Source organism: Channa argus, chromosome 4, assembly GCF_033026475.1.
Source record: "Channa argus isolate prfri chromosome 4, Channa argus male v1.0, whole genome shotgun sequence".
Taxonomy (NCBI): domain Eukaryota; kingdom Metazoa; phylum Chordata; class Actinopteri; order Anabantiformes; family Channidae; genus Channa; species Channa argus.
This window is the reverse complement of record NC_090200.1, coordinates 22,550,001-22,576,263: the sequence shown is the minus strand read 5'-3', so window position 1 is coordinate 22,576,263 and position 26,263 is coordinate 22,550,001. Positions and strand designations below refer to the sequence as shown.

General features: G+C 39.0%; 1 protein-coding gene across 2 annotated transcripts in view; it reads left to right on the top strand.

The window, feature by feature from the left end:
- cdh13 (cadherin 13, H-cadherin (heart)) overlaps positions 1-26,263 on the top strand; it is a 307,186-nt gene that overhangs the window by 278,787 nt on the left and 2,136 nt on the right. The window contains exons 13-15 of one of the 2 annotated variants that reach the window (XM_067502517.1): positions 11,806-12,039; positions 14,840-15,058; positions 15,924-17,861. In XM_067502517.1, the coding sequence (XP_067358618.1) occupies positions 11,806-12,039; positions 14,840-15,058; positions 15,924-15,973 (503 nt within the window). In that variant the 3' untranslated portion in view covers positions 15,974-17,861. Of the gene's footprint in view, positions 1-11,805; positions 12,040-14,839; positions 15,059-15,923; positions 17,862-26,263 lie in introns of those variants that run through there. The other variant, XM_067502516.1, reaches the window with a different exon arrangement.

Genomic DNA, 26,263 nt, shown 5'->3' with positions numbered 1-26,263 from the left:
GTTTTTTAATGTCTTTGTCGTGGTACATGTGGTGCCTCTCTGGCCTGGCCCAGCATATCCTCTCTCGCTGCTGTGTATTTGTGGCTTGATGTTTTCTCCGGCTCCTCATTTAAAAGTTAAACCGCCTCCTGGTGGGAGCCATTTTTCATTGGGAGGCACGAATACATTATCAAAGCCCCGGTTGTCTGAAACACAGCACTGTAGACACACGTACTGTACTCACATATGCATATTCTCTGTCTGCTGCCAACAAACCAGCTATTAAAAGTCTTAAGTTATGCTCAAATAAGCTGAGCGCTGCTTGCTTTAAACACATGGATGTACAGAAGAGAGACTTCCATTTACGGTAGCTTCAGAACTTCATTTGTCTGTCTATCTGTATCACAGTAAGACAACGGCCACACAGTTAAAGGGAGCTTTGTTAATTACAGTCCAGCATTATTAAGTATTACACACACACACACATACACTCAGACTGAGCAGTGTGATAAGTCTCAGCATTCATCACAGTCAGATTTTATCCCCTCTGGTTTAAATCAAAAGCAGGAGAGAGGGGATGAATTCTAATAGGTCACAGAGCTAAAGTCTTTGGTGCTCACATGGATGTAAAATGATATACGACTCAGTGTGTGTGTGTGTGTGTGTGTGCGTGTTTGATGTGTGTGTGTGTTTGCAGCATGTGTATGCAGTATCTGCCCATGTCTCTGTGACACATCTGTATAATAGGTTTATCTTTGTCTCTTCCCTCAAAAGAGAGAAAAAGACAGTGGTTGGCGGTAGTACAGGCGCTGTGTGTGTGTGTGTGTGTGTCTGTCTGTGTGTGTGTGTGTGTCTGTCTGTGTGTGCAGCCGTACCTTTGTGTGTCTCTACATGTGTCCATCTTTGTATGTGATGTCTGCTGCTGTGCTGCCTCATTGCCATACTAAGTACTTGGAACCAGTGTGCTGCTCATTGTCGTAATGGACTGAGTAATTTTCCTGTTTCAGGCTAGCTCAGAGACAATGGTTTCACTGCTAAGTGTCTGTCATGTCACCGGCACACAGTGAGGCAGCCTGGCAGGCTAAATGCAGATAGATAGACTCATGTTGTGCCTTTATCCAGCTGCGATCAGGCTGCCTCAAACTACAGCAGGGAAATAAGAAAGTATGATGGGCCACTGTGGCAGCCCAGAACACTAATATCATCTGTCCTTGAATAGAACAGAAATAAAGTTATTGTGAGGATGAATGTATGCTCGTACAGATAGCTGTAAATGCTGCGAGCTGTTAGTTTCCTGCTCCGCCTTTTAAATGTATAATGAAACTCCACTAAACCATAATTTATTAATGAATCTATCGTTGATTAATAGGGGATTTGGGACTGAAGTGTAGATAAAGGCATAGTGAATGCCAGAAATCAGCCATGACTGCCCGCTATAACTGCCAAAGAATCCATTATACTAGAGCCAAGGGAGCAAGAGCTAAATAGCCGACTGTGTCTAATAGAATGGTAAATATAGTAATGGGAGGCTCGGTGTCAAGGAGACAAAAAGAGAAACATGGATGAAAATGAGACCCCCTCAAAAAAACGGAGCAAAGTTTAAGGGGGGGAAATCATAATTTAAAAAATAACTGGAGATATAAATTAAGTGAATTCTTTTTGATCATAAATTTAGAAAAGAAGAAGACCAAATGGTATGAGAAATTTAATTTTTGTCCAAAGCAGGATTTTATGAATTCTCAAGGTGTTTACTCTCCCCTTTCTTGTCTTATGGTCGCCCATCTATATATCCCTCTCGTCAAACCCTTTATGAAGACAGCAACAGAGGCGAGCAGGTTAACTACCTTGCTGAAATGTGTTCTTTCCCGGCCAATCAATTATGACCCTGTGTAGCAGTAGGCAGGGGTGACGGCAGCATGAGGGAAGGGTGCAAGGCAGGGAAACAAGGCATCTTGACCCACGATAATGGCGGTGTAATGGCATATGCTCTGGAAAGCGTAGAGGATCACAGCTCGATACGCTCTTGCCTTCTGTTGCCTCCCCTGTCTTGCCGCACTGCCTCATTAACCCCAAATACTCACTATTTCTTTCTCACTTTAGTACCACCTCACCAACCTCTGTTTCTCTCCTCCTGTCCCTCTCCGACTGCCTCTGTCTTTCAGTCCTCTACTTGTTGTGGAACCTCTTGAGAGAAGTCACCACCTTGTAAACAGGCTTGCGTTTGATTAAAGAATACCTTTGCTCGGCGGTGCCAGAGAAGAAACTTCTGTCTCTGTTGTTGCCGGTTATCTAGCTCTGCCTCTCCCGTGTCCTTAGAATACTGATTCATCCACAGATCAGAAGTTATTGCTGTGCCTAGCACATGAAAACAAACACGCCTCTGCCCACTCAGCAAGAGAGCCTCCGTCTGAGTGTAGTGATACCAGGCTACTCATTTTATAAAACACTGAGAGTACTGGTTATGTCAAAATAGAGTATATTCAATATGATTAAAATTTAAAAAGTGCCTGACGCCTCCGCACCCTGCACGTCTCTGTCAGGATTTTCCATGAGGGCTGCCCTCTTTGTAGATATGAACAGCTTCAGGTGTAGTTTTAATGACATGGATCCAAATGAAATGAGATGAGTGGATAGTAGAGATGGAGAGGAACATATAATGAAAGATGAAGTTAGATGATAGAATCAGTCAAACAGCTGATGAAGGATCTTTTTCAGTTGATCTAGAAAGTATGTCATTTTATCAACGTAGGAAGTCTGTCAGAGCCTTAGTTCCTGATGAAGAGTTGAAGGCACCATCTGTCTAAGTCTGTGTGTGTTTATCTATCTGGGCTGTGGAGGGAGTGTAGTGTGCAGGAGTTGGACAGTATTTTAATTACCCATCCTCACAGTTTCTCAATTGCTGTAGAGGCCACCTCAATTAACACCATCTGCCTTAGTATCAGTGGGGAAGTGTTTGGTTATATATGTGTGATATTGCCTTCCTCCTGTGCATGTGACAACTCCCTAAAGTACTACACATATACAGTACTCTCATGAAGTATTATAGTAACTTAAATTGATAATCTTTGATCCCGTACTACAGAGAGAGAAACTTGGTTCAACATTTTGTGAGATACGTTCACGGTATTTACTTTGGGAGATCAATACCACCCTCATACCTCCCAATGACTCCAGCCAGCAGGTACAGTATGAAGCTTAGTGAAGGCAGAAGCACAGCTGGTGGAATCTACAGTCCAGCACCAGTGTGAACTTATTGTCGGACATTTTTGTGAACTAAATGAAGCAGATGCCCCCACCACTGACAGGTGACAGCTGTAGCTGCAGGGACAGTGGTTCGATCCCCGGCCCTGGCTATATGTTAAAGTCTCTCTGGGCAAGACATTGAACCCCTAACAGCCCATGACCCTCCCCAGCTGTGCAGTGCCGGTCCAAGCCCGGTAGAAATTGTGGATGGTTGCGTCAGGAAGGGCATCCGGCGTAAAAACTATGCCACATCAGCATGTGGACAATGATCCGCTGTGGCGACCCTGAACTCACGGGATAAGCCGAAAGGACAAAAAAACAAACAAAACATGGGACATGGGACAGTCTGTGCTTTGTCACTCACACAATCACTCTGTTCACTTCCATATGTGGAATTAGTCACTTTTAAAAGAAAACATGCACTGTTACTCTTAGTACACTATTGTCATATTTACCATGACTTTTATCCAAATAACCACACATTGATGATAATAACGAATGTACTTGCCGACTTGCACAGTACATAGTAGGTGGCCTATTGAACTGTAACTGAAAGGCATGATGAAAGGTTTAATATCAGTCAAATGGGATGTAATTTTATAGGGACCGTTGCAGCTCAGCTGGTAAGGCAGTCATCCACAGGGTCAGTGGTCCGATTCCCAGTCTCTCCTTGCTGTGTCGAAGTGTCCTTAGGCAAGACACCGAAACCCAAGTTGCCCCAAATATTGCTAATTAAAATTGTTTCACTTGGATCCTTCAGTTGAGATTTTCTGGGATCTGAGCAAAACAAGAAATCTCCCAAGGAAAGCTATTTTAGTGTTTAATTAGCACAAAAGAACTTGCAGTTTAAGCCTACTTTAAGCCATATCAATACCCTCCTTCTCCAATCACTTGGTATAATAACCACAAACTGATAACCTAAACTCTATTCTAAAAGTAATTTGCCAGACTAGCAGCGATGCACCTGTCCCCAGCACGGCTTCTCTCCCCGAAGTCATCTCTCTTAATGACTCGTGCCTATTGTAATTGGCACTGGCTGGTTTCATTTACAGTTCTGATCAGCCAATCAGATTAGCAAGGTGCCATGTGATAGTGTTTGCCGAAGCCCTGAGGAAACTGGTGAGTGATAGGACCGAATGAAGTGGGTTATCTGAAGGGACTTTTAACAAGGTGTGGAGACGCTGCGGTACAGTGGCAAGACTGATAAAGAGCAACTGGAAAATACAAAACCAGATAGGTTGTATCCTCCAGCTTTTCAGTGAGTGGACAAATGGCAGAAGTAGCTGCTCATTGTATGCATAATACCGACCATCACAAAGTGGTCACAATATTAAAACTTAAATCCATCAACATAGCACGGGAAATCGAAAAAATATCTGCCTTAAAACTGAATGACACTTTTGTGATCATTAGGTATTTTGAAATGCTCCTGTTTCAAAGTATTTTCTGTGAGTACAGTAAGCATTTGTTCTGTATCCTGGGCTGTTTGGTGTCCTACAGTGTTTTTGTCTTTTGGCCATATAATGTTTGTATGAAGTGGCTGTACGAGCACATTTTCTGTGTAAGGACAATACAGAACAACACTTTTGTACTAGCAAAGAAAAAATAAGTATCCCAGTGTAATTATGTACAGACCTCCACATAATGTGAAGTTATTGTAACCCACGCTGTGGCTGAATGGAATTGGGTAACAATTTTAACAAGACTGGGTTCAGGAATCTGTTAAAAGAAGAAGAATGGGAAAATACTGCACTGCATGTGTGCATCACGGCCAAGTATTGTACAGGTGGTAACAAAGGGTCCAATTTTTTCATGTTTTGCTGTAAGACACAGTAAAGTGACAGGAGGAAGAGTTAACTAAGATTAAGGTTGAATTTTCCAGCATGGCAGAAAATTCATATACTCATATAATTTCCTAAATCACTTCCTTTCAAAGCTCTTTTCCTTCTGCTCTCATCTCCTCCTTCTCTCATTTTAGATTTTACCTTCATTTATCTTTACTCATTCTCCTCTATTACCTTGCTGTAGTCCAACTGTGAATTAGTCTTCCTGACTGTTTAGCTGCAGCATGATGCATTGTGACATTTTCCAATGAGCCATTCCTCATATGCGAGCCCTGCTCCTGGCTTCCTCTTCCTCGTCTCTGCTTGTTGTTGTTTAATTTCCTACATCGTCTACTTTTATGTGGCAGAGGAAAATAATCATAGTAATAACAGTGCGGAATATTTTTAGCCAAGGGCATCATCGACTGGCTGTTTGTACCTAAGCTGTCCTGGCATTTAACGGTTATTCTAATGAGAAAAAAGAAATGTAGCCAGATAAAAATACTTTTTTTTTCTGCTTTGTCCTTGGTAAAAAAAAAAAAAAAATGTCACGTGCCTCTTTTTTAATCTGGTGAATTCCCTGGTGCCTGGTCCACCTGTACAACTTATTTCACAGTGAGAGAAACACATCAAATGTATAACTTTGCCAGAAATAAAAATGGAACTGGCAGCACTGTTTCCTCCTCTAGATTTGTGTTTTTTCTGTCTTTACTTCCTCGCTTAACCTCACTGCTATGACACATTTTCCCTCAAGAGGAAACACACCATGTCCACACCATGCAGGGGCAGAGATTGGTACACTTCAAACTGCTGCTAGTCACAGACTTGTCTTTCATTGCTTTTTTTTACAGTCGGAGGAAGAAGTCAGACAACTGGTAAAAAGCAATAACAGCAAAAAGTGACAGTCAGACAGAAAGAGAGCATTAGCCTAAAGCCAAAGTATTGGGAGCTAAAGAGTGTTTGGGTGAGGGTAGATAGAGAGATATGAAGAGAAAGCAGAGAGAGAGAGAGAGAGGGGGTGGGGGGGGGGGGGGAGAGAAAGAAGGTTCAGTTTGTAGCCTGGAGCTGTGGATTAGTTCTGACCCAGGAGTCAATCAGTGTGCTTGCTCCTCTCATCTCTGGGCAAAAGGCAGAATAGCAGGGCTTTCAATCTAGCAGCCAGGGGTAGGTGGAGGTGATGGGAGAAGTGGGGGACAATGGAACAGGAGGGCAAAGTCTAAAGGGAGACGTTGGAGGTCATGAAGTTGGCCTAAGCGCAATTTCTTAAGCTTACATTCAAGCAAGTGTTCTGCAAAACTAAACTTTTTGAAAACAATGCATTATTGATTGAATACAACAGAACAAATGTGTATTGCCTGTAAACAACCCTGTCTCCCAAAATATTTGTCCCTGTACAACTAAACTGCAAACACGAATGTGTTTTACAGGGGGCCATAAGTGCAACCAGATTACATTTTTTTTTATTACCATAATGAGGACATGAAGATGCTTCACATAAACAGCAAATCTGTTGACACTCAAAATATTAATATGTTACCAGACAATGTATTTTTGTCTGCTGGTATATCCTCTCTTGCAGTAAAACATACTGTTTTCTTTTCTGATTACACAAATATGTAATCTTGCATAAAAACATGCAGTTTGTTTGACTCCAGCCTTATTGAACTTTTGCATGACTGTGTTTAGACACATACTCACAGGAGGTAGTTGTGGTTGGAAAATGGTCAAGGTCTGGCTTTGAAGAGAAAAAAATAACATTCACTTGCAAACATATCCACAATTTTGACTAATCTTTTCCTAAGTGCTTTTCTTGCGTAAGCCTGACCCCACACCGGAGTTCTGGAGTTAAAGTCATGTCAGTGGCACATGAGTCCTGTACTTTGTACAACCTCAACCTGACCCAACCACTTCATTGCAATGCACTTTCATGTTAGTAAATGTAGTGCTTCATTCATTCACAAATTGCTCCAGAACATAATCTTTCACTCATTACGTTCCCTTCAAAAATGTAATCGCATTTTCAGTTTAGTTGCATAGGAATGTAATTTTAAGCAGATGTGTTTTTCTGTTACTCAGCAGACATTATGCAAATTGCTATTTAAAGCTTACATTTATTTACAGTTGCACATGATTCAGGAGGAGGAGCTTTATTTTAGTGGGAATCATAAAGAATAAAGCTGAATTGAATGACTTCCCAATGTAAATTGTGAATTTGAGACTGTTAAAAAAAAATCAGCTGCTGTTTTATTTTTACCCATATAGTAATAATTACTTAAAGCTTTGTTTAGCTTTTCACAGAAGGCCTCGGGCTTTACATGTGAAGACAGTGAACATTTGATATCCCTGGTTGAGTGTCGCTTAAGAAATGATCCAAGCAGTGTTTTTACAGAAACACAAATGAGTAATGCAGCAGCAAGGTACAAAACGAAAATGTTGTGCAGTGAATGTCTTCTTAATTCTGTCTCTTTTTTGTTACGGTATATGTTGGATGTACTGTATGTGATGTGCGACTGTAGCACCATCACTGGAGTTGTCAGGCTGAACTGACTTTGGTCCTTTTTAATAGTGAAAAGGGACTTTGATGGAAACAATTAAAGCTAATCTTACTCATTAATTATTGTAATTCCTGCCCTGAAACCAATTTATCAGAGCCAAACCTCACTTGTGTAAAGCTAATTTTAGCTATGGACTGTTAAAATTTTCTGCAAAAATAATATATAATTAATTATGTCATTTGTACAGAAAACACTTTCCAACTGAATTAAAGTTACTTATCTCTGGAAGTTTGAAAACTTTCTGACTTCATCACTGCAGTCTAACATACCCTAAGACAAGCAGTGCAGAATGTGGAAAACAGAGGCCTCCAGAAAATAAAATAGTGTAGTAGTTTACATATACAGTAGTCATTTTAACCAACCAAGCACGCAAGACATGAAATGTTCGAGCCTGACAGGTGACTGAATTACTTTAAATTTGACAGAAGCTAATTTACTTGCAGGCAGATTGGAATGAATATTTACAGTACATTGCAAAGCGCAGGGTTGAACACTGCTGAGGGTACACTAGAATAAAGAAAAGGAGCCATGGATTGTGCAGAAAAATAAATACACACTATATCAAACAGTGTAGCTCAAGGGAGGACATTGTTGGTCTGTTGGTATCTTAGCAACTATTGTCTGGGTTGACATACAGTTGTGCACAGACGTCAAAGGAAAACTTCTGTCATTTTTTAAATCAATCACAGAACCTGCGACTTTTCTTGCACCCGCACCAGAACTTATATTTTTGCTTTTATTGAAATGTCTGGCTGCATTGCTGTGAGGCTTAGGGGGACTACACTTTTTAAAGGGTGTGACGGCACAGACCTGGAAGGGCGTGTTTCTAAACTTCATAAACATTAGTTATTTGCTTACATTTTTCATTACATATCTGTAACATGGCCACAAAGGCTAGAAATTTGTGTTTGATTGTTTACAATGGCTAAAACAACTAAATAATTGTGTTCTTTAGCCTGTCTCTTCCACTAACTCAGGTAAGAACCTGAGTTAGTGGAAGAGAGTAAACCCCTAAATCACACACAAGCATGGCACTACAGTGTGACACTCACACTTCCTGAGAGAGCCTACAGCTTCCGTCCTCATTTTAATCTTGTTTTACATCAGTGTGGCTCGCTCCCTGTTCTTTAGACTGAGTCTTTTTCGCACTGCACAGCAAATTCCTCCATGTCCCTTGTCCTCTTATTGTCACCTGCTTTCTGTTCTCTGTTCTTTTTATTGGCTAACATGCTGTGGTAAACAAGCGCATTGTATCTGCAAAGACCCATACATTTCCCAACTCCTTTAGAAAGTTGCATTGTGTTTAATCACAACTTTTGTGACAAAGTGGTGTGAGACAGAGGCCAGCAGACAAGCTTCAGTGACACAGATGTGGTGTAGTGAAGAAAGAGAGGAGGAAGAGAGGAGAGCAGAGTGATTAGGTGTGGGGAGTACTCATTTAGGAAGACAAACAGCATCATTTAAAGCTAGCCAAGCACAGAGATGGCCTCTCCCACTCTCATACCGATTGAAATTTGCATCTTTTCCCTGAGCGGGATCCAATCCCAAACCTCACTCGTGTCTCCAATGATGATAGATTATCAAGGGTCTCGCCTGAAGAGCTACTGTCTTTGATTTGCTTTTGAACATGTTTTTTGTCTGCTTTTGCAGAGTAATTCTGCTCTGTTCTTGATCTGCTCTTGATATTGTCACAGCCGCATTTATCTACAATATATAAGGCTGCTTTGCTGTTTTGTTTTCATTCCTTGACTTCATACAGAAAAGCAGTTGAGCACAGGGATAGCAGTCATTGCGTAAATATTAAACAGTAGAAATGTCAAACTTGCCACTATTACATTCAATTTCTCTGTCGCTCACAATCACATAATCTACTGGTGGTTTTTACAGCTGAGAATGAAAACAAAGTTTTGAGCTTAGCAAACAAACAGACCGTGATCATTATGTACTAAAAACTCTCAGCAGTTGTAGATATGTTTTCTCTGCAGACTACCATATAGGATTCTTAAGCAGTGAATATTTTACTCACACATAAACATGTAGAAAGTCTGTTTCTGCCATCCATCATTCATTTCTCTGGTGTCCTTGGTTTTGACTCAAACTCTTGTACAATTGACAGGATCTTTTAAAGGAATTTAAAGAGTCTGATGGAACTATATTTATATACTGTACTGTTACCACTACTACATCTGTTCTGGAAAGTGATACTTTTTTTCTTCTTGTAATCCAACCTATGCATGTGAGTTGGTGAGAATTGAAGGAGAAAGACTAGCCTCTTACAGTATATCCATGTGCTTGTATTGTATGCTGCCTGCATTGGTGTACATGAATATAGATTACTGCCAGTACCCTAGTGAATCTGCACCTACACATTGCCTTTAAAGTTACCACTACATTTGACCTACAGTATACTTGTATATTAATACAAATACTAAACATTTAGCATTTGGTGCCCCACTGGAGGGATGTAGCAGCCTGTGCAACACTTTATGTTGCTTGTTTTTACTATGTTTTGTGTGAATAAAAAACACTCAGCATGGAGATGAGAAATTTTCCATGTCAGGTGTGTTTCCCACTTGTATTATTTTGCTTGGGGCATTTTTCAAAATAAGCATTTATTGTACTTGCACAGAGAGAAGACTTGCTCAATGTTATATAAATCACAGCGCATGTTTACACCATTATTATATATGACATCGAACTAAAACAAATTGTGCTAACCTTACACCTTAACTAAATACCTGTCCCAAACAATGACTGTCAAATCATAGTCTTTTGAGGTTGGTGTATTTTCAAAAAGCCTTTTATAAAAAGCCAAAGAATACAAAAGCAGAAGTATAAGAAATGTGTTATAGTATCAGTTTGATTCCTCCAACTTTATAGTAGCTAGTTGTGGAAGCTACTTCATTAGGATAAAGTTTACACACCAGAAAGACCAATCAGTGTTGCTCGACATATTCTCCAAACAAAATATCTTCTTGCATTTATGTTACCATACTTTTGGGACAAATTATTCTGCACTGCCACACATGAAGGGTATGTCTTAACATAATGGAGCACAAAGCTAGTTTTTACATAGTAACAGTAACAAAAACAAGAGCCATTGCCTGGAAATTCTTTTATCTCTTTGTGAAAATCCAGGAACCATAATTTGAAATATTACCTTGCCTTTTTAGTGTTAAATTTATCAGCGTTTTCACTGTAAATGGCATTGAGCGGTTACAGATTGCAAGACTTAAATTATATTTGTAAAAAATAATATTTTCTAGATGATGATACTGACCAAAACTTCTTATTATGAAATTGGAAGAGATTTACCTCTTCTGTGTCATGTAATTATATCTTAATAATGTTCTGTCATTAGTCATTTTCAAAAGTTTTCCCTAAAACTTGAAATTTCACTTTGACGGAATTTGCCAGCAGGAAGATTTACTGAGCAGTGCCGCTTTCTCTAACTGCACCATAAAAATCCAGAGTTTCATTCCAGCATCACTTGACATTTATTGCACATATATCTTGACATATATCTTGACTTGTTTTCCCCCCTTCTGCCCTAAATTGTCTGCAAATATATATATTTTTTTACCTTGAAAAGGTGGAGGAGACCAATTTTCCAATTACAGATCTTGTCTTCAGGTGTTAATTGGCCACTGACCTCTGGTGCTGTTGTGGATGCCGTGTGAATTTTTTAATAACCTCTAATCACAGTGAAACAGAGAGCAGTAGAGTCAAGCTGCTTTTTAACCCAGCATCCTTCAATAAGGTGTAATCTCATAGAAACACAGAAGATGGCTGTGTGCCAAGTGAAAATCTTTTTTTCAAAACATGAGCCGCTGTGATTCATCCTCTTCCAGTATTAAAAAAAAAACACATGAAACAAAGAACCATACATTTACATTTTGTTTTGTTTGGTATGAATTAGGTCACATTACTAAAAAAAAGCGGGTTGGATCTTATTACATTTATTAGCATTTTGATTTGAAAACCTTATCAAGTCTTAGATTTAATCTGAAATCATTGTAATGTTGCAGAATGGAAAGGAGAATAATCATGAATACACCATATTTTTCATGAAGTCACATTGTTTTATCTGGTCTGCCCAGAAAGGTATTCTCCTCTTCCTCACACCATCCATACAGTAGATGTTTACTTTACTTTTCTTCTATTCTAAAATGTGTATGATGTCTGTTTTTTTTCTGTCTTCCCAGGCAGCCCCCCGGCCACAGGTACTGGCACTCTGGTCATCCGCCTGGAAGACTACAATGATAACGCCCCCTTTGTAGTTCCATCAGTAGCGCGAGTATGTGAAGACGCCCATGATATGAATGTGGCCATAGTTGGGGGCCGAGACAAGGACCTTCCACCAAACGGCGCACCCTTTAAGATAGAACTGGGAAAACAGCCTGGTCTAGACAAAACATGGAAGGTTACTAGAGTGAACTGTGAGTATTTTAATTTTGAAAGAGATTTGAATGCTCTCATACTGAACAATTGTAAACATAATAATGGAGTTAAATTACAGGAACTGCCTTATCTACTGAAAAGCAATCAATAAATCTTTCATACCAGAGACGAAATTGCCGGTTTGTTCACCGAAAGTAACCCAAAAGTCTCTACCACAAAACAGGTTTTATCATATGTGAGTTATTTTTTCTTCTCTGTTATTTTTCCCTTACTATTTTTCTTTTCACCAAGAGCTTTGAACTTGTTCTCACAGAGTTGTGAAAAAGTACCCATGGGAATGCAGGAATAAAACTAAAAATGAAGAAAAGGGAGTTTTGAGATGGGTGAGAGAAAACTGCCAAAGCACAAAAGTAAATTTTATTACAGGAATATTCAGTGGTCACTTCACCTTTTGGCTGAGGTTGATATCTTGCCACACAGTCTAAATATGAGTCTGTGCACAGCTTCACCTGCAAAAACTCGTATAGATCGCATGATAAGGAGAAAGAGAGGAAAATGATACAAGGAGGGAAATGGGGAGGAGGATAGACAGACAACCAAGACATTGATTCAGGGTTGCATGACCGACAGCACTGTCTGTGGGTGTTTGAGTGACAGAGCAGAGCTAAAACCTGCCCAGAGGCATTAGCTGTGACTGACAGCAGGAGAGGGAGGTACAGACACTCCTCAATCACCACCGCTGGAAGACACAGATAGAGCCAGCAGAGAAAAAGCCCATTCCCAGTGAAATGGACTGGCACTGTGCTTGTCTCTGCTGTGTGTGCATGTGTGTGCATGTGTGTATGTCTCAAAAGGTGGTAGGAAAGCTTCAACAGTACATTAATGTACATCTCTCTATGAAAGTTACCAGGTTTTGCATGTGCTCACATGCACCAACTCGTTTCAATTATTCACATTACAGTTGCTCTTTAATTGGTTTGTGACACTGACGGATAAACCTGAAAGCATACTACTCAATTTAATTTTCAGATGTTATTATCATTATTGACACTGAAAAGAAATTGGCATTTTGGGAATTATATGCATTTCCAATTGTTCCTACATGTCTGTATAGGAAACAACTAGCATCCTTAGCTTAGCACAAACACAGATAGCCGGGCTCTGTCTATAAAACTTATTAATCAATACATTAATTATTGTTTGTTACTGTAACCCAAGCACAAACCTAAGTGAAAAAACAAAAAAGGCTGTGCTAGCTGTTTCCAGCTGTTTCCATGGCTTCTGTATCCTTATATAACAGGCACTTATGTGAGTGGAATTATTCTTTTCAAATGAATGTACAGTATACCCCATAATTTCAAACTATTCCCTTAAACAAAAACTCTGAATAAGAGAGAGAAGGAACATTATAAATGCAGTTACTTTAATATAAATCAAGAGAGGTCACTGAATGGTTTGATCAGATTTAATATTATGTGAATCATATGCGATAGCCTTTGAAGGCATCTGACCTCAGCTCAACTTGGCACCTAAGGGACTAAAGGATGTTCATCCCTCAAGCAGATTTCCAGAAAGCTGCAAAGTCTACAATATGTCCAAAAAAGCATTGAAAATGATAGTAAATGGTCTTTGCTTTAAAATAATTCTTTTTTGCTTTATTATCCAAAGTGCTTTACACTGTTTCTCATTTTTCATTTACACACACACACACACACACACACACACACACACACAAGCTACCTCCTAACTAACTTGAGGTTCATTGTCTTGTTCAAAGACACTTTGGTATGTGTGCATGTTTTTCTTTTGTTTGTGGTTTTTGTCACATACAAGCAGCCGATGCTATGTTCTGTATGTAGGGAATATAGCAAAAGCCTAATTTGCAGCCCCTGTCCCTGGTTATGCCGTTATGACAGGGGGAGCAAGGAATTGGTAGATGACTGCCGTACCCCCTGAGCCACAGTCGCCCCTTGATGTATCGGCTTGTAGTGGAACAAAACCAGTTTTAACATAGATAAACATTATGTAATGAGGGCTTATGTAGAGTAACTTTCTTTAAAACCGATTTATTCCAAACCTGTACAAGACCTGGGTGATGGTACTGAGGAAGATATACGAGTACATAAACCCAGCTGGTGGTTATTTTCTTTATTATGAATTACTGAATCAGGACCATGGTGACAAACAAAACAAACAGTACAGAGACAGCAGATATGTAGAATCCTGCAGGGATAAAATTCTGTATTATTTTTTTAAGCATCACCAATCAGGGTTTGTAGAAATGTCAAGCTGTCAAATAGCACAAATGAGGTGGGGATGCTTTGTATAAAGAACAGTCTGGCATTTATGAGATGTTTACTGTTGCTTACATTTGCCTTGTGACATTGTTTTGAGCTCACAGTAGGACAATGCCATTTTTTAATTAAATACAAAAAGAAAAATCACCTAATGTGACTGTAACAGCTGAGGCAGACAGGTAAAATGCTAAAAAGCGTTGGGGATTGTGGCACATTTTAACATGAATTGAACTGTCTCCAGTGTATTCTCTTAAAGTGTCTCTTAAGGAATTTTAAAATGTGATGCAACAAAATGTAACAATCTTATGCAACTTAAGTGGTGCCAATTTTTGTCGCTTCACTTGTCAGGAATGGCTTCGCAACCACTTAGTTGAAGCTCATAAGTTTTGTGCTATAATACACATATTTAGTTCTTCTTTGCAAAATAAGAAGCTGTTAAGGAAAGAATAGAGCATAACAGAGGGACAACACATGCGTGACAGTGGATTACTGTCCATCCACTTTATTAAACCTTCCTCCTCTTCTTCTGTGTCCTCCACAGCCACACACTCCCAAATCATGCTCTTGCACAGTCTGAAGAAAGCCAACTATCAGCTCCCGTTGCTCATCACTGACTCAGGGGTGCCCCCTTTGTCCAACAGCACTGAGGTCAAAGTTCAAGTGTGCGTCTGTAAGAAAAACAAGATGCACTGCAGCTCTGCCCACTCCCACAGCGCCAGCCTTCTCGTGCTGCTCGCAACACTCCTGCTCGTCCTACTCTGTAAGTACCATCACAACAACAACACACAGAGAACTGTAACTGATCATTTAGTTGATGTTATCCACCTTAAAATGTGGATTACTAGTGTATGGTGAAGGGAAGCAGTTTATTGTACCTTGTGAAACAGTAAAACATCTGATTAGTAATGTGTGGAACTGACTGTGTTTGAATGCACTGTGTGCATTTTGAGATAAATATTGCAATACACATTTCTATATTATTTTTACGCAACTGTGCTTATGGCACTCTTCAGGAAATCAAACTTTTTCTTTGAATATCTCATTTAAGCCATTAGCAGGCGCATGAATAATTCAGCCTCCTTCATTCAGAACCGAAACATAATGGAGGACGTCCAACAGCTACTTTAGTGAGAAGAAAAACAATCTGCAACTTTAAGGCCCCCAGACCCAGTTCTTCCATCTGGGCTTGTTCTTAGTAGTTTATATTCGGGCTCCAGTGTTTATGTGTGAAATGTTTCACCGCAGCTCATCAGAAAAATCACAGCCATGCTTTTCTTTCTTCTCCTTTCTTTGCCTTGCTTTATTGATCCTCACATCTTTTTTCTCGCTCACATGTCCTGTTGATCACTCTAGCTTGCACAGATTTTTCGGCTTCCTGTCTCTCATCACTGTGTTTTTCCCTCCCTGTACCACTTCTTATGTGCTTTCGCTATATCTCTGCTTAGCAATCAGCTGCACACTCCCAGTAATCCTTTCCTTATTGCAAAGGATTATTTGCACTACATCTTCTCATTTTCTTTACATATCTGTAAATCACAGCATCTAGCCTGACTTATCGATCTTCTGCTAGGTATGGATCAATCTGTCTATCGATGCATAACTTTCTTCCAAATGCTCATTCATAGCAGATGACTGTGCTGCCTCTGGGAAGGCTTTGTTTAAAGCTGCACCTTGAAGAACCCTTCATCTTATTCTCCCATGATGGTGCAGTAACAGCACTCAACTACAGTACCTGCAACTTCTGTTAAAACTCATGATCCACAGAACACAAAGTATTAAATTAAACTGACATGGTGTAGCGAGGCAGCAGCATAAGAACGCCGCACTCCAGCGCTGATGGGCCATTAGTCGCGGCTTCACTGCAACACACTAATCATTGATGTACAGTAAGCTGATGCTGTGTCAGCATTTCGCACCTCGGAAAGTTTTATGGCAACAATCCTGAGATCATCTTAGCTGTAACTGTCAGCTCACTTTTCATGCAGTCTTTTTTAGAAATACTTTGTTTTATGCAGTTGCCATGGTAGCACCCACAGGGTCTCAAACTAGAAAGCATGATATTTGGTTGGCATGACATTAGGAAAGTGTTTTCCACAGATGTTCTTTTACTCTGAATGACAGGAGCATTCATTACTCTACTGTAAACAGTGCAGTGATAGGCAGTGGCATTCATTAACCAAATTGCTGCTCCTGATGAAAGATTCTTAGGCTGCCTGGTCCCGTGGCTGCATACATGTCCATTCATTTAGATTCAAGTATGTTTGCTTAGTCAGAGCAGACGTAACAGTGAGCTATGTTACCCCGGAGCTGGAGGTTGAAGATTATAGAGAGGAAACCGAGACGTTGCACGTGTTTATGTGTGAGCATGTGTGTCTCTTTCTCTTTTGGGAGTCTCAGACAGTATTACAACAAGACTACAGAGGTTCCGCCAATTCAGACACATACAGAAACACACACACACGGGCGTGCCCAGGGAGAGGACTCCTGCTCAAGCTCATCACAGAGACCTGTGCTGGGGGACAGATAGAGGGGACTGATCACTGCAGTGTATAGTCAGATAGCCTGACAGAGAGGCAGAGAGGATCCTGTTTCAATTCCCTTATCTCCTCCCTGAACTCTGACCTTGCAGGAGAGAGAGATGAGCTGAAGAAAAATGGAAACAGCCAGAGGGGAAGAGTGGGGGGGGATAGAATAAAAGTGCAGAGATTAAACTCTTCGGTTTTCTTCAGATTTTGCCCACCAGCCTATTGGCATACATATGCAGTGCCACGCAGCATCAAGTTTTTTCTTCATTTCTCTGGCTGCATTTTGATTAAACATCCAGTAAATATTTCTACCAAACCTATCTGAAATCTGTTAACTGTCAAAAAAATGTTCACACAGTACATCAAAATATTCACCATTTAGTTTTGAGCATCTCCCCATATCTATCGGCAACAAAGGAATACTGTAATTTGCTTTTTTATTTAATTCTGTTTAACCAACTCAAGGCAAGTAATTAGACGAGGATCATGGCCTTGAAACAGGAGCAAGCAATACTGGGCTTCTTGCAAGAACCACTCATAGCAGTCCCGTTCTTGATATTGAACATATGGTATGAACGATTTAAAGCACGTATCATAATTATGACTGCAGATTTACTGAGAGCTTGAGATCTGGATTTTATTTGAGATACACTAATCAACTACAACAGAAAATCCACTTGGTCCTTTTCTTGTCGTGGCCATGATCGACAGCTAATGCATCACAGCTTTCTGTATATGGGCTCACAGGGCTGTTTACAGATTGGTGTATTTTAGTACCACAGATACATTATAGTTTTTTTTTTAAAGGAACACGGCTAAGCTGACTCAGTGTTTTTATTCAGGCCTCTGCCAGGGAGAACATTCTCTACTGTTACCTGTCTCAGGTCTAACATATTTCTAACCATCTCATACTCTTGACCACATTAAATATAAGTCATGGACCCTTTTCTTTGGCTTTTGCATCTAACCACATGTCAAACTAACACAAAATGTCTCATATTGTCTTTTACTGAAATGTACTGCCACTATCTAATACAAGATCTGTATTGTTTTAATGTAATTGTTATGTGTCCTTTAATACAACTACTGACAGAGTTAAATGTGTTAGGTTGTGTTTTTGTGTGATGATTTTAAACAGCAGGACTTTGACTTTGACCGTTGTGTGAATGTTTTTTGCAGTCTGGTAACATTTTTGTGAATGAATCTTTAGTTGCCACTTAAAAACAAATTTAGGGGCATCAGTTATACTAATACATTCCATTTCTCACATTCCTCCTCAAAGACCAGTTTGTGCAGTTTCAGACCTGGTACATTGGAGTGTAAAGCACTAGGCCCCAGGTATACTTGCTGTTTACCAACGCACACATGTAGACATCAGCATTATCATCAAAGTCACTGTTCACACACTTCGTTGCATCTTTTGTGTAAGTTTAGCAAAAAGGTAGCAGATTCGGGAAACCATGGCAACATTTGAAGAGGTTTATGTTGAGATCACAGCAGAGAAACAGCATCCACATGTAAATGGCAGGTTTGTGGATGTGGGCAGTTGTGTTGTACTCATATTAAATGAATTTTCCCCAACAATTTTCCACTATGACGCCATAGTGGAATGAGTCCTAAAAAACAGAAACCAGTTAGCATTTATGGATTTCTGATAATTGCCTGAAATAAGGTCTGTAGTTAACACAGGGCCAAGAGATTTGCACATTTTGTTCTCCAACATAAAAGTCATCAGTAAATCCACTGCTCATGCTATTTTTGAGTTTTTATGTGTTTTAAAAAAACCTTACAAGTAACCTCTATTGGCAGGTTATTGAGGTTGTTGGGATATAAGTACTGGTATATAAATACTTACTAATCTGCCTTTACAGCAACCGTGATGTGGTTTGTTTATAGCCTAGCAATAGTTTTTTTTCATTCTGATGATTGTGTTTAAGCTTCAAAAATATTACAAGTGGTGAAGATTATCTTGCTGATCAAAATGTGTAAATATCATACATCATGTGTAACTATTTTGATAGTTAGTGTTAGATGTAGTGAGAGATGACATGAAGGTAGTTGGTGTGAGAGAAGAGGATGGGATTAGATGGAGGCACAGGATTCGCTGTGACGACCCCTGAAAGGGAACAGCCGAAAGGAAAGCCATACGTGGGATTGTAATGTTTCTGAATGTGTACAACTGACATTTCAAATCAGGCTATGCAAGCTTACCAGTTTACGTGCCCAAAATTAAATGGATAAGTAAGAGTTTTGAGTTAAAATAAGTATGTCATTAAGATCAGAGAACCTTCATTGTCATGATTAGAGAAACAAGTGGTTAAGGTTATGGAAGAGAGGATAAAGGAAACAACCTTTGTTACACATGGGAAAAGAAAAGTCATTTCTCATGTTAAGGTTCTCTGTTTAGTTGATACACCTATTCACTTCAGTCCCCTCTAACAAATGCACACATTGCTCATATTAGGATAACTCCAACCAGGTGAGGTCACGTATTTATATTATTGGTTGTAACCTGACTGTCTGCAATTTAAGTATACATTTATTTACTTTTCATGATATAAAAAACAATATACTATATATATATATATATATATATATATATATATATATATATATATATATATATATATATATATATATATATATATATATATATATATATATATATATATATATATATATATATATATATATATATATATATATATATATTTAAAGTTTAAAGATATTAAAATTAACTACAGGCGGGCAAAAAAGTTTGTATCCACTTATTTATAAAATCCCAAGAAGTGAAACAAAGAAATTTTTAAACATAATATTTAATGTACATTCACACGTGTTCCTTTATCAGAAATTAATTAAATGTTATTTGAAATTAATTTAAAAAGGGAAATGCAATCCTTTGATGTTGTTTTTGTTATATGATAAAAGAACATTGTACCAGGTGGATTGTGCATTTTTTTAAAGTTTTAAATTACATTGATACAAAAGTTTGCATCCCCCTAAAAAGTTATTTAAAAATGAATAAATTTCTGATGAAAGAATTGTTGTACTAGCTAAACAGATAAATTCTCTGTTTTACACCTTTGTACATATCAAAATACATACACCACACCCAGTTTACAAAAATATTCTACTGTACTGCAACTAATGTTGGAGCTATGACAGATGGTGGTTTCCAGTTGTCGTAATAGCACAGCACAGTTTTTTGGCAAGTTTTTCAGGTTCACAACAGATTAAATGGTGACTGTCAGAACAGTCTATGAACGGTGATTAAAGAAATGCTGTTACATCTAAACCTTCAACTCAATCCTGAGCCAGCCAAAAGAACTGGAATCAGAGAGCTGTGTGAGAGCTACTTAGCATAGAGCTTTTTGTGGTTTAGAGAAGCAAACTGTTGCAGACAGGAATACCTCATCTGCAGGGAAATGTGCCACCCACAGCAGTAGTGCCAAGCGAGCTCAAACCATGACAGAAATCACCATGAAATGGTACCATGGTTTTAAAAAGTCTGGGAGGCACAGATCTGAACAACATAGGGACTCTGCTAAGTGAATCTCCAGCATCAAAGTCTGTGGGATTTCTGTAAGTATGTCACTTCCTATACTGAGAAAAAAGAAGAAATTCTCAGTAAAATAATTACAAGCAGTAATTTATTTCTATACCAAGCCATTGATGTCACCCACTCCGAATTAGTAGTACACAGAAAGAAATCTATGAGACAGTGTTGTTTGTTCTGTGTCTACAGTTACTTAACACAACACAGGAACTACACTGTTCTTTGCTTCCCCTGTGTAAGTGCCAAGTCTCTAGAGGTCACATTATCTGTAATCTTTGCAGCAGCTGTTATTTTGTGTAAGCATGTTTGTGTTTGGACTGTGGATAATACATTTCTGCATATCAGATTGGTGATGTGTTTATCTGTGAGGCTCAGGGGGCGACAGAAAATTAGTTTAAACCGAAAACTCTATATTAACAAACACTTCAGCTCCGTTCTGCATCTGAAAAATCACATTTCTCTTAAAACAACTGAAGTGATGCAACTGTGTATGCTTTCTAAAAACACAAGCAACTCAGAAAGCGGCAGATTAGGTTCTTGTTGAAGAGGGAGAAAACAATCGGATCTTTCTCACTGACAGATTTTCTCTTGCTGTGTGTACTGGAAGCCACAAGAAAAAGATGTGTGGGTTGTGAAGCCAGCTTGTTCATACAGTGTGGAACAGTAGTGTTGCTGTCACTGGCCTCAGTTGGATTCCACCTTTCCATCCGTCCTCCCAAACCTCTGCACCTTTTCCACTAACTCCTTCAGCAGGGATCAGCTTAGCAACCCTGCCAAAAAGTAGAGTCATGTCCTGCCTGGCTTCCTCTCCTAGCTCACAGCCATATAACACTTCACCGGGGTTGCTTTTCAGACCCTTAAATAATGTACCTGCAAGACTGAGAGGGAGGGTGAATATGTGCCTGTGCCAACAAATGCAGTATCTTGTAATACTCACAAGACCTCTGTTTGCTCTTGCAGGACTGGCAGCTAAAAATCCGAGCTTTGATACTTCGCTTTCAGTCCTTTTCATTTTCTTTCCCCATTCTGTTGTTATTATTGTTATTATAGACATCACACACATCTACTATACACAAGTACACAGATTCCCACAAAGTAGGAGACAGTTGCAGTATTATCCCACAGCCCTGTAGATGAAAATTTGTTTGCAGTTATATAAAGTTAAACACACACGGCTATACGCATTTTGATCTGGGGCCTTAAAGCATCTGTTGTTTAACTGAGATAAGATTTCTTAGCTGACTAAATGCAGTCAATCATCCTCCAACAGGCTGTGGATGCACACAAAAAGTGACTTATATGAAGGATTCCCAGTTTTTGAAGTAATCTCAAGGATAAATGCTCCACTTTAGTCGTCAATCCAGCTCACAGGTGGCAAACCAACCAAGATGACCACACTGCCCCCTATCAGTGCACATGCAAACTGGTTGTTCTCTACAGCTCGAGCAGTAATCTCTCCTCGGCAGCCTTGCTGTTGCTCAAAATGAAATTCTCAAAGTTGATGATGCATTACTGGCAGCAGTAAGTTGGCTTAGATGGACTGTATGTAAATATTGTGTTTTTGACACAGGTGATGTGGACATCCCTGGACCTTGGAGATTAATGTTGTTGCCCACAGTGGCTGTGTGTGAATGTGGCTTATGGCGGGAAGTGAAATTAGTTGATAAAATGAAAATTTCGAAGGTAACGGATGGTGATGCACTTACGAGGATTTCTTCTTTCACATAAATATACACACCCTCGCAAACCCATTTCATCCCACACTGCACCAATTCCGCCTGCATCTCGCTTAATTTAGGGAGGTCTACAGGCTCAAACTGCAATGCCAAAATCTTTTCCATGCTGGATTACAGGTTTGAGCTGCAGATTTGTGTGCAGCTGTAATGCACTGCAGGAAACTGCTTCTCTCTGCTTCTCTTTGTCTTTTCAGCACGAGTTGTAATGTAATTCCAAAAGTAAAACAGTGAAAGTGAGAGGGCAGAGTAAAAACAAAGCATTTACCATTTAATGCAAGAAACAACTCTGAGCACAGATGTCACTAATTTACCTCCATCCTCCCAGGGTTTTAGTCCACACTATTCCTCCTCTCTGATCCCTCGCTTTGCTCTGACAGCCACTTTTTCTCTTCCTCCTCCAGCTCTACACTAATCCCCTCACAGCTAGAGAGACAGGATGTTTAGGGGCTTATTTACTTTCGAAAAAAAAAAGATTTTTTTTTTTCTTTTTTTTTTTTTTACAGCCTTCTTTGAAGAGACCTCATGCTAGAATGATGTGTTTTGGAAGGGTTGTTTCTGCCTTCAGATCATGCTGCGGACGGTTTTTGATCTTTGAGCTGAGATAGAAAGTCACTCTGTGTTATTGAAAGAGGTGTCATTTGTTACAATAAATGTCTATAGCCAACTGAGTTATAACGGCAAAGTAATGAATGTTTAAAGGTCTTAACAGACTATAGTATGAGCTATTACTGAATTGCATAATGAAGGTCAGATCTTCCAAGTAGTAAATACTGAGTAGTGCCTGTTATCTAACCTGTATATGAGGAAATTTGCTCCTAGCCCATATTCTGAACAGCCTTACCTCATTTAATATTTAAAAAAGTACCCAGCAATTTGTCATAATTGTTCAAACTGTAAATGAATAATTTGTTGATCATAGCAAGTAAAGCTTTAAGGCATCAGAAATTGTTTGTGAATATAAAGTAGCTACACTAATGTTTTACTCATGCATTATGAATGATTTGTTGCTACATTTGTTAGTACATCTATTACAGAATTATACAGGGATATGCAGACACATTCAGCCCCAAATCACCAACTGACAAACATAATATCTAGAAAAATGTGAGTTATTTCTGGCAGCAAAACATTTAGTAACAGCAGTTCAATACTACAATTCTGTTGTATTGTAAATATTGTTTAAGTAGGTGCTTTGTCAGAAATACTGCAGAGGAGCAACAGTTACTGTTCGCAATGCAACCATTGTCACTCACATTCTGTGAGGAACCACGATCTGGTTTCATGCTGCCCAGGTGGAAATGACAGACTCTGCTACTACCAAGAAAGTAATTATACACTGATGTAATGCATTCAGTGATGTTTATTCTGAGAAATCTGTACATGCTCAGTGTCAAATTGGTATGATAAATATAGTATCATGGCTTAAAAATATTACATGTGTGTATATATACACACAAGTGCAGTCTTAGTGCTGTCAAATACTGTTATTTGGAAGAATTTTTAACACAGAATATAAACATAGAAGTTACGCAACCATCAGTACACACAAGACTTTACCAACAAAGTGAGTATTAATTAAGGGTCTTTTATACAGTTTTATTTTATTTTCTGAGACAAACATTTGATATGTAATAACATAAAAAAACACAGAAGTTACGCAACCATCAGTACACACAAGACTTTACCAACAAAGTGAGTATTAATTAAGGGTCTTTTATACAGTTTTATTTTATTTTCTGAGACAAACATTTGATATGTAATAACATAAAAAAACACAAAACTCCAGTCGAAAGTACATTCTTCATTTTGATTAAGATTTGGAATTTACCTAGAATAATCACAAATCCCTATAGTTTTAAAATAATTTTATTTTCAGTTAACTGGCTTGGTAAGGCTTATTAACTTTCATTATATTCAGTGTTACCCTGACAGACTCTGTTTTCCTCTGTAATGTTTCTTCTTCATGCTGCAGTGCTGCTGTTTTTGTCTAGCAGCCGTGACATACCTGGGCTAATCAACTGTCACCCTCCTCTCCTCTCAGCAATTAGAAAGGCTGGGAAACAGTTACTGTTCCCTCCGGTGCCCTGTTTGATTCTGCCTCGCTTCCAGCAGCTTGTTAAATTTACATTTTACGCATTAAGGTGCTGCTTTTACCCAGGCAGACTTACTCTAAGTGGAGACGGTAAGCTAAGTCAACATCAGTGAATGACTGTGATACTCCCATTAGGTCATTCGTATTCTTGGCAAAAGAAGGTTTGAGTCAAACCATGTTCCTCTCTCTCTGGTGCTATGAAATGGAAATAGACTCATGTTCTAGCAGAGGTAGCTGTTTTTCATATAGAGTTACTGTAGAAGAGAAGAGTGATGTTTGATGGTACAGGAAAATATATATATATTGGACCTTTTCCAAGGTTTGATAAATGCCACACTCATATCTTATATTTACACGTGTGTATCTCTGTGTGTGCTTCTACATTCGAGAGGTTTATAGAAATACACAGCCACAACAACAACAAGCACGCATCAAAAAGAAATGTAGCTGGAATCATTAAAAAAACTCCTTCTGTGGGTCTCTACAGGAGACTGTGTGGTAGCTTATATGGCTAGTGTAACATAAAATAACTTGTTCATAGCCAACTGCAGGTGTAGTGATTATATTCTGTTCATCCTTATGTTACACACTCTTTCTTCTTCCTGCCTATTTCTGTCTTTCTTCTGTTGCTGACCTATGAGTTTATAGGCTGTGTCTGCACAGGCGCTGAGGTGAATTGATTCTACGATGTATTTTCATGTCACAGGCTTAACTTTTTAGCCAGAGGAGTGGAATTGCCTCTTTTATATCCACTTTTTCATGTGAGGTGAAACAAAGCTGCTGAGTCTCATTAGATTTGCAAAAACCAATATATGAGTCTCAAGTGCCTTCAAGTGCTTCTTGACTTTTATTTCCTTTTTTAGGGAACACATTTAGGCCTGAGTATTATAAAAGAGGGGCATTGGAAGAGAAACAATAGCGAAAGAAAAATCAATCAGCCCCCACCACACCCGCTTCATACCCTTCACCTTATTAGACATTCACCCCCATTCAGGCATGCTTCGATCGCCTCAGAATTTTTTTGGAAGTGTACACTGCAATTCATTTCAGTATGTCTGGGAAAATTATAGTTCACATTCCTCAAGATCGCTCCATAATCTCATAGAAGGAAAGAGCAATGTGGAGAGAGTAAGAGAGGAAGATGGTGGAGGATGAAGACCGAAGACTGAGAGACATATTGGAATGTCAACAGTCAAATCGCATGATGAGTTTGTCTGACTAATACTGACTGCCAACTTATTAAACAAAGCACAGGAGCTGCAGCTCCAACAGAGAAAAGCAGTTCAGCCCACTCCTGCACTCACAATACAAATGCACAAAGCATAATGGAACGGCAGAGCCTTTTGAAACAAACACTACAGGAACTATGACAAATTGCCACCTCCAAATTGGTTGTTTTGACCACTTTTTGCTGCATGCATTTTGCAAGATTAGCAAGACTTAAAGTTAAGCCTGTTATGTGAGGCAGAATGCATATGCTACAACTGATCTGTTCCTCACACTGTGCACTGAGGTGTTGCACTGTAACATAGTCGACAAAGTATATGCAATTGTAGTGAGGCATTAAAAAATATACTTTCTTTGTGCAAACATTTTTGAAGTATGAACTTCTATATTCTAAAAGCTCCTGAAAAATTGGACAAAATGTTAGCATAACATTTTTTTGTTCTAGTTAATATTCGTTTGTATTTGTAAAATACAAATTTAAAATATCCCCAGTTTACATAATAAACATTTTATTAATGTGTCAGGTATTCCATTACATGTTTTACTATTCATTTAATTTATGGAGCAATCGTACATCCGTGCAGTATGCAGACCTATGCAGAGAAGGGTGTTATTGGGTAACCATGGGTTGAAGAGGTAGACGCTCCAACTGTAGATGATGTGTGTGCCTGCAGAACACTGGAGTATAATTCCAGCACATTAGCAGGCTATCGTTAACTTTTTCATTTAGATTGTCAGATAACCTTAAATAAAAGTAAATAAAAGCTTCACTTCACATCACTGGGCCTAAATATTTTATAATGACTAATTTAAAGTACTTTGTACA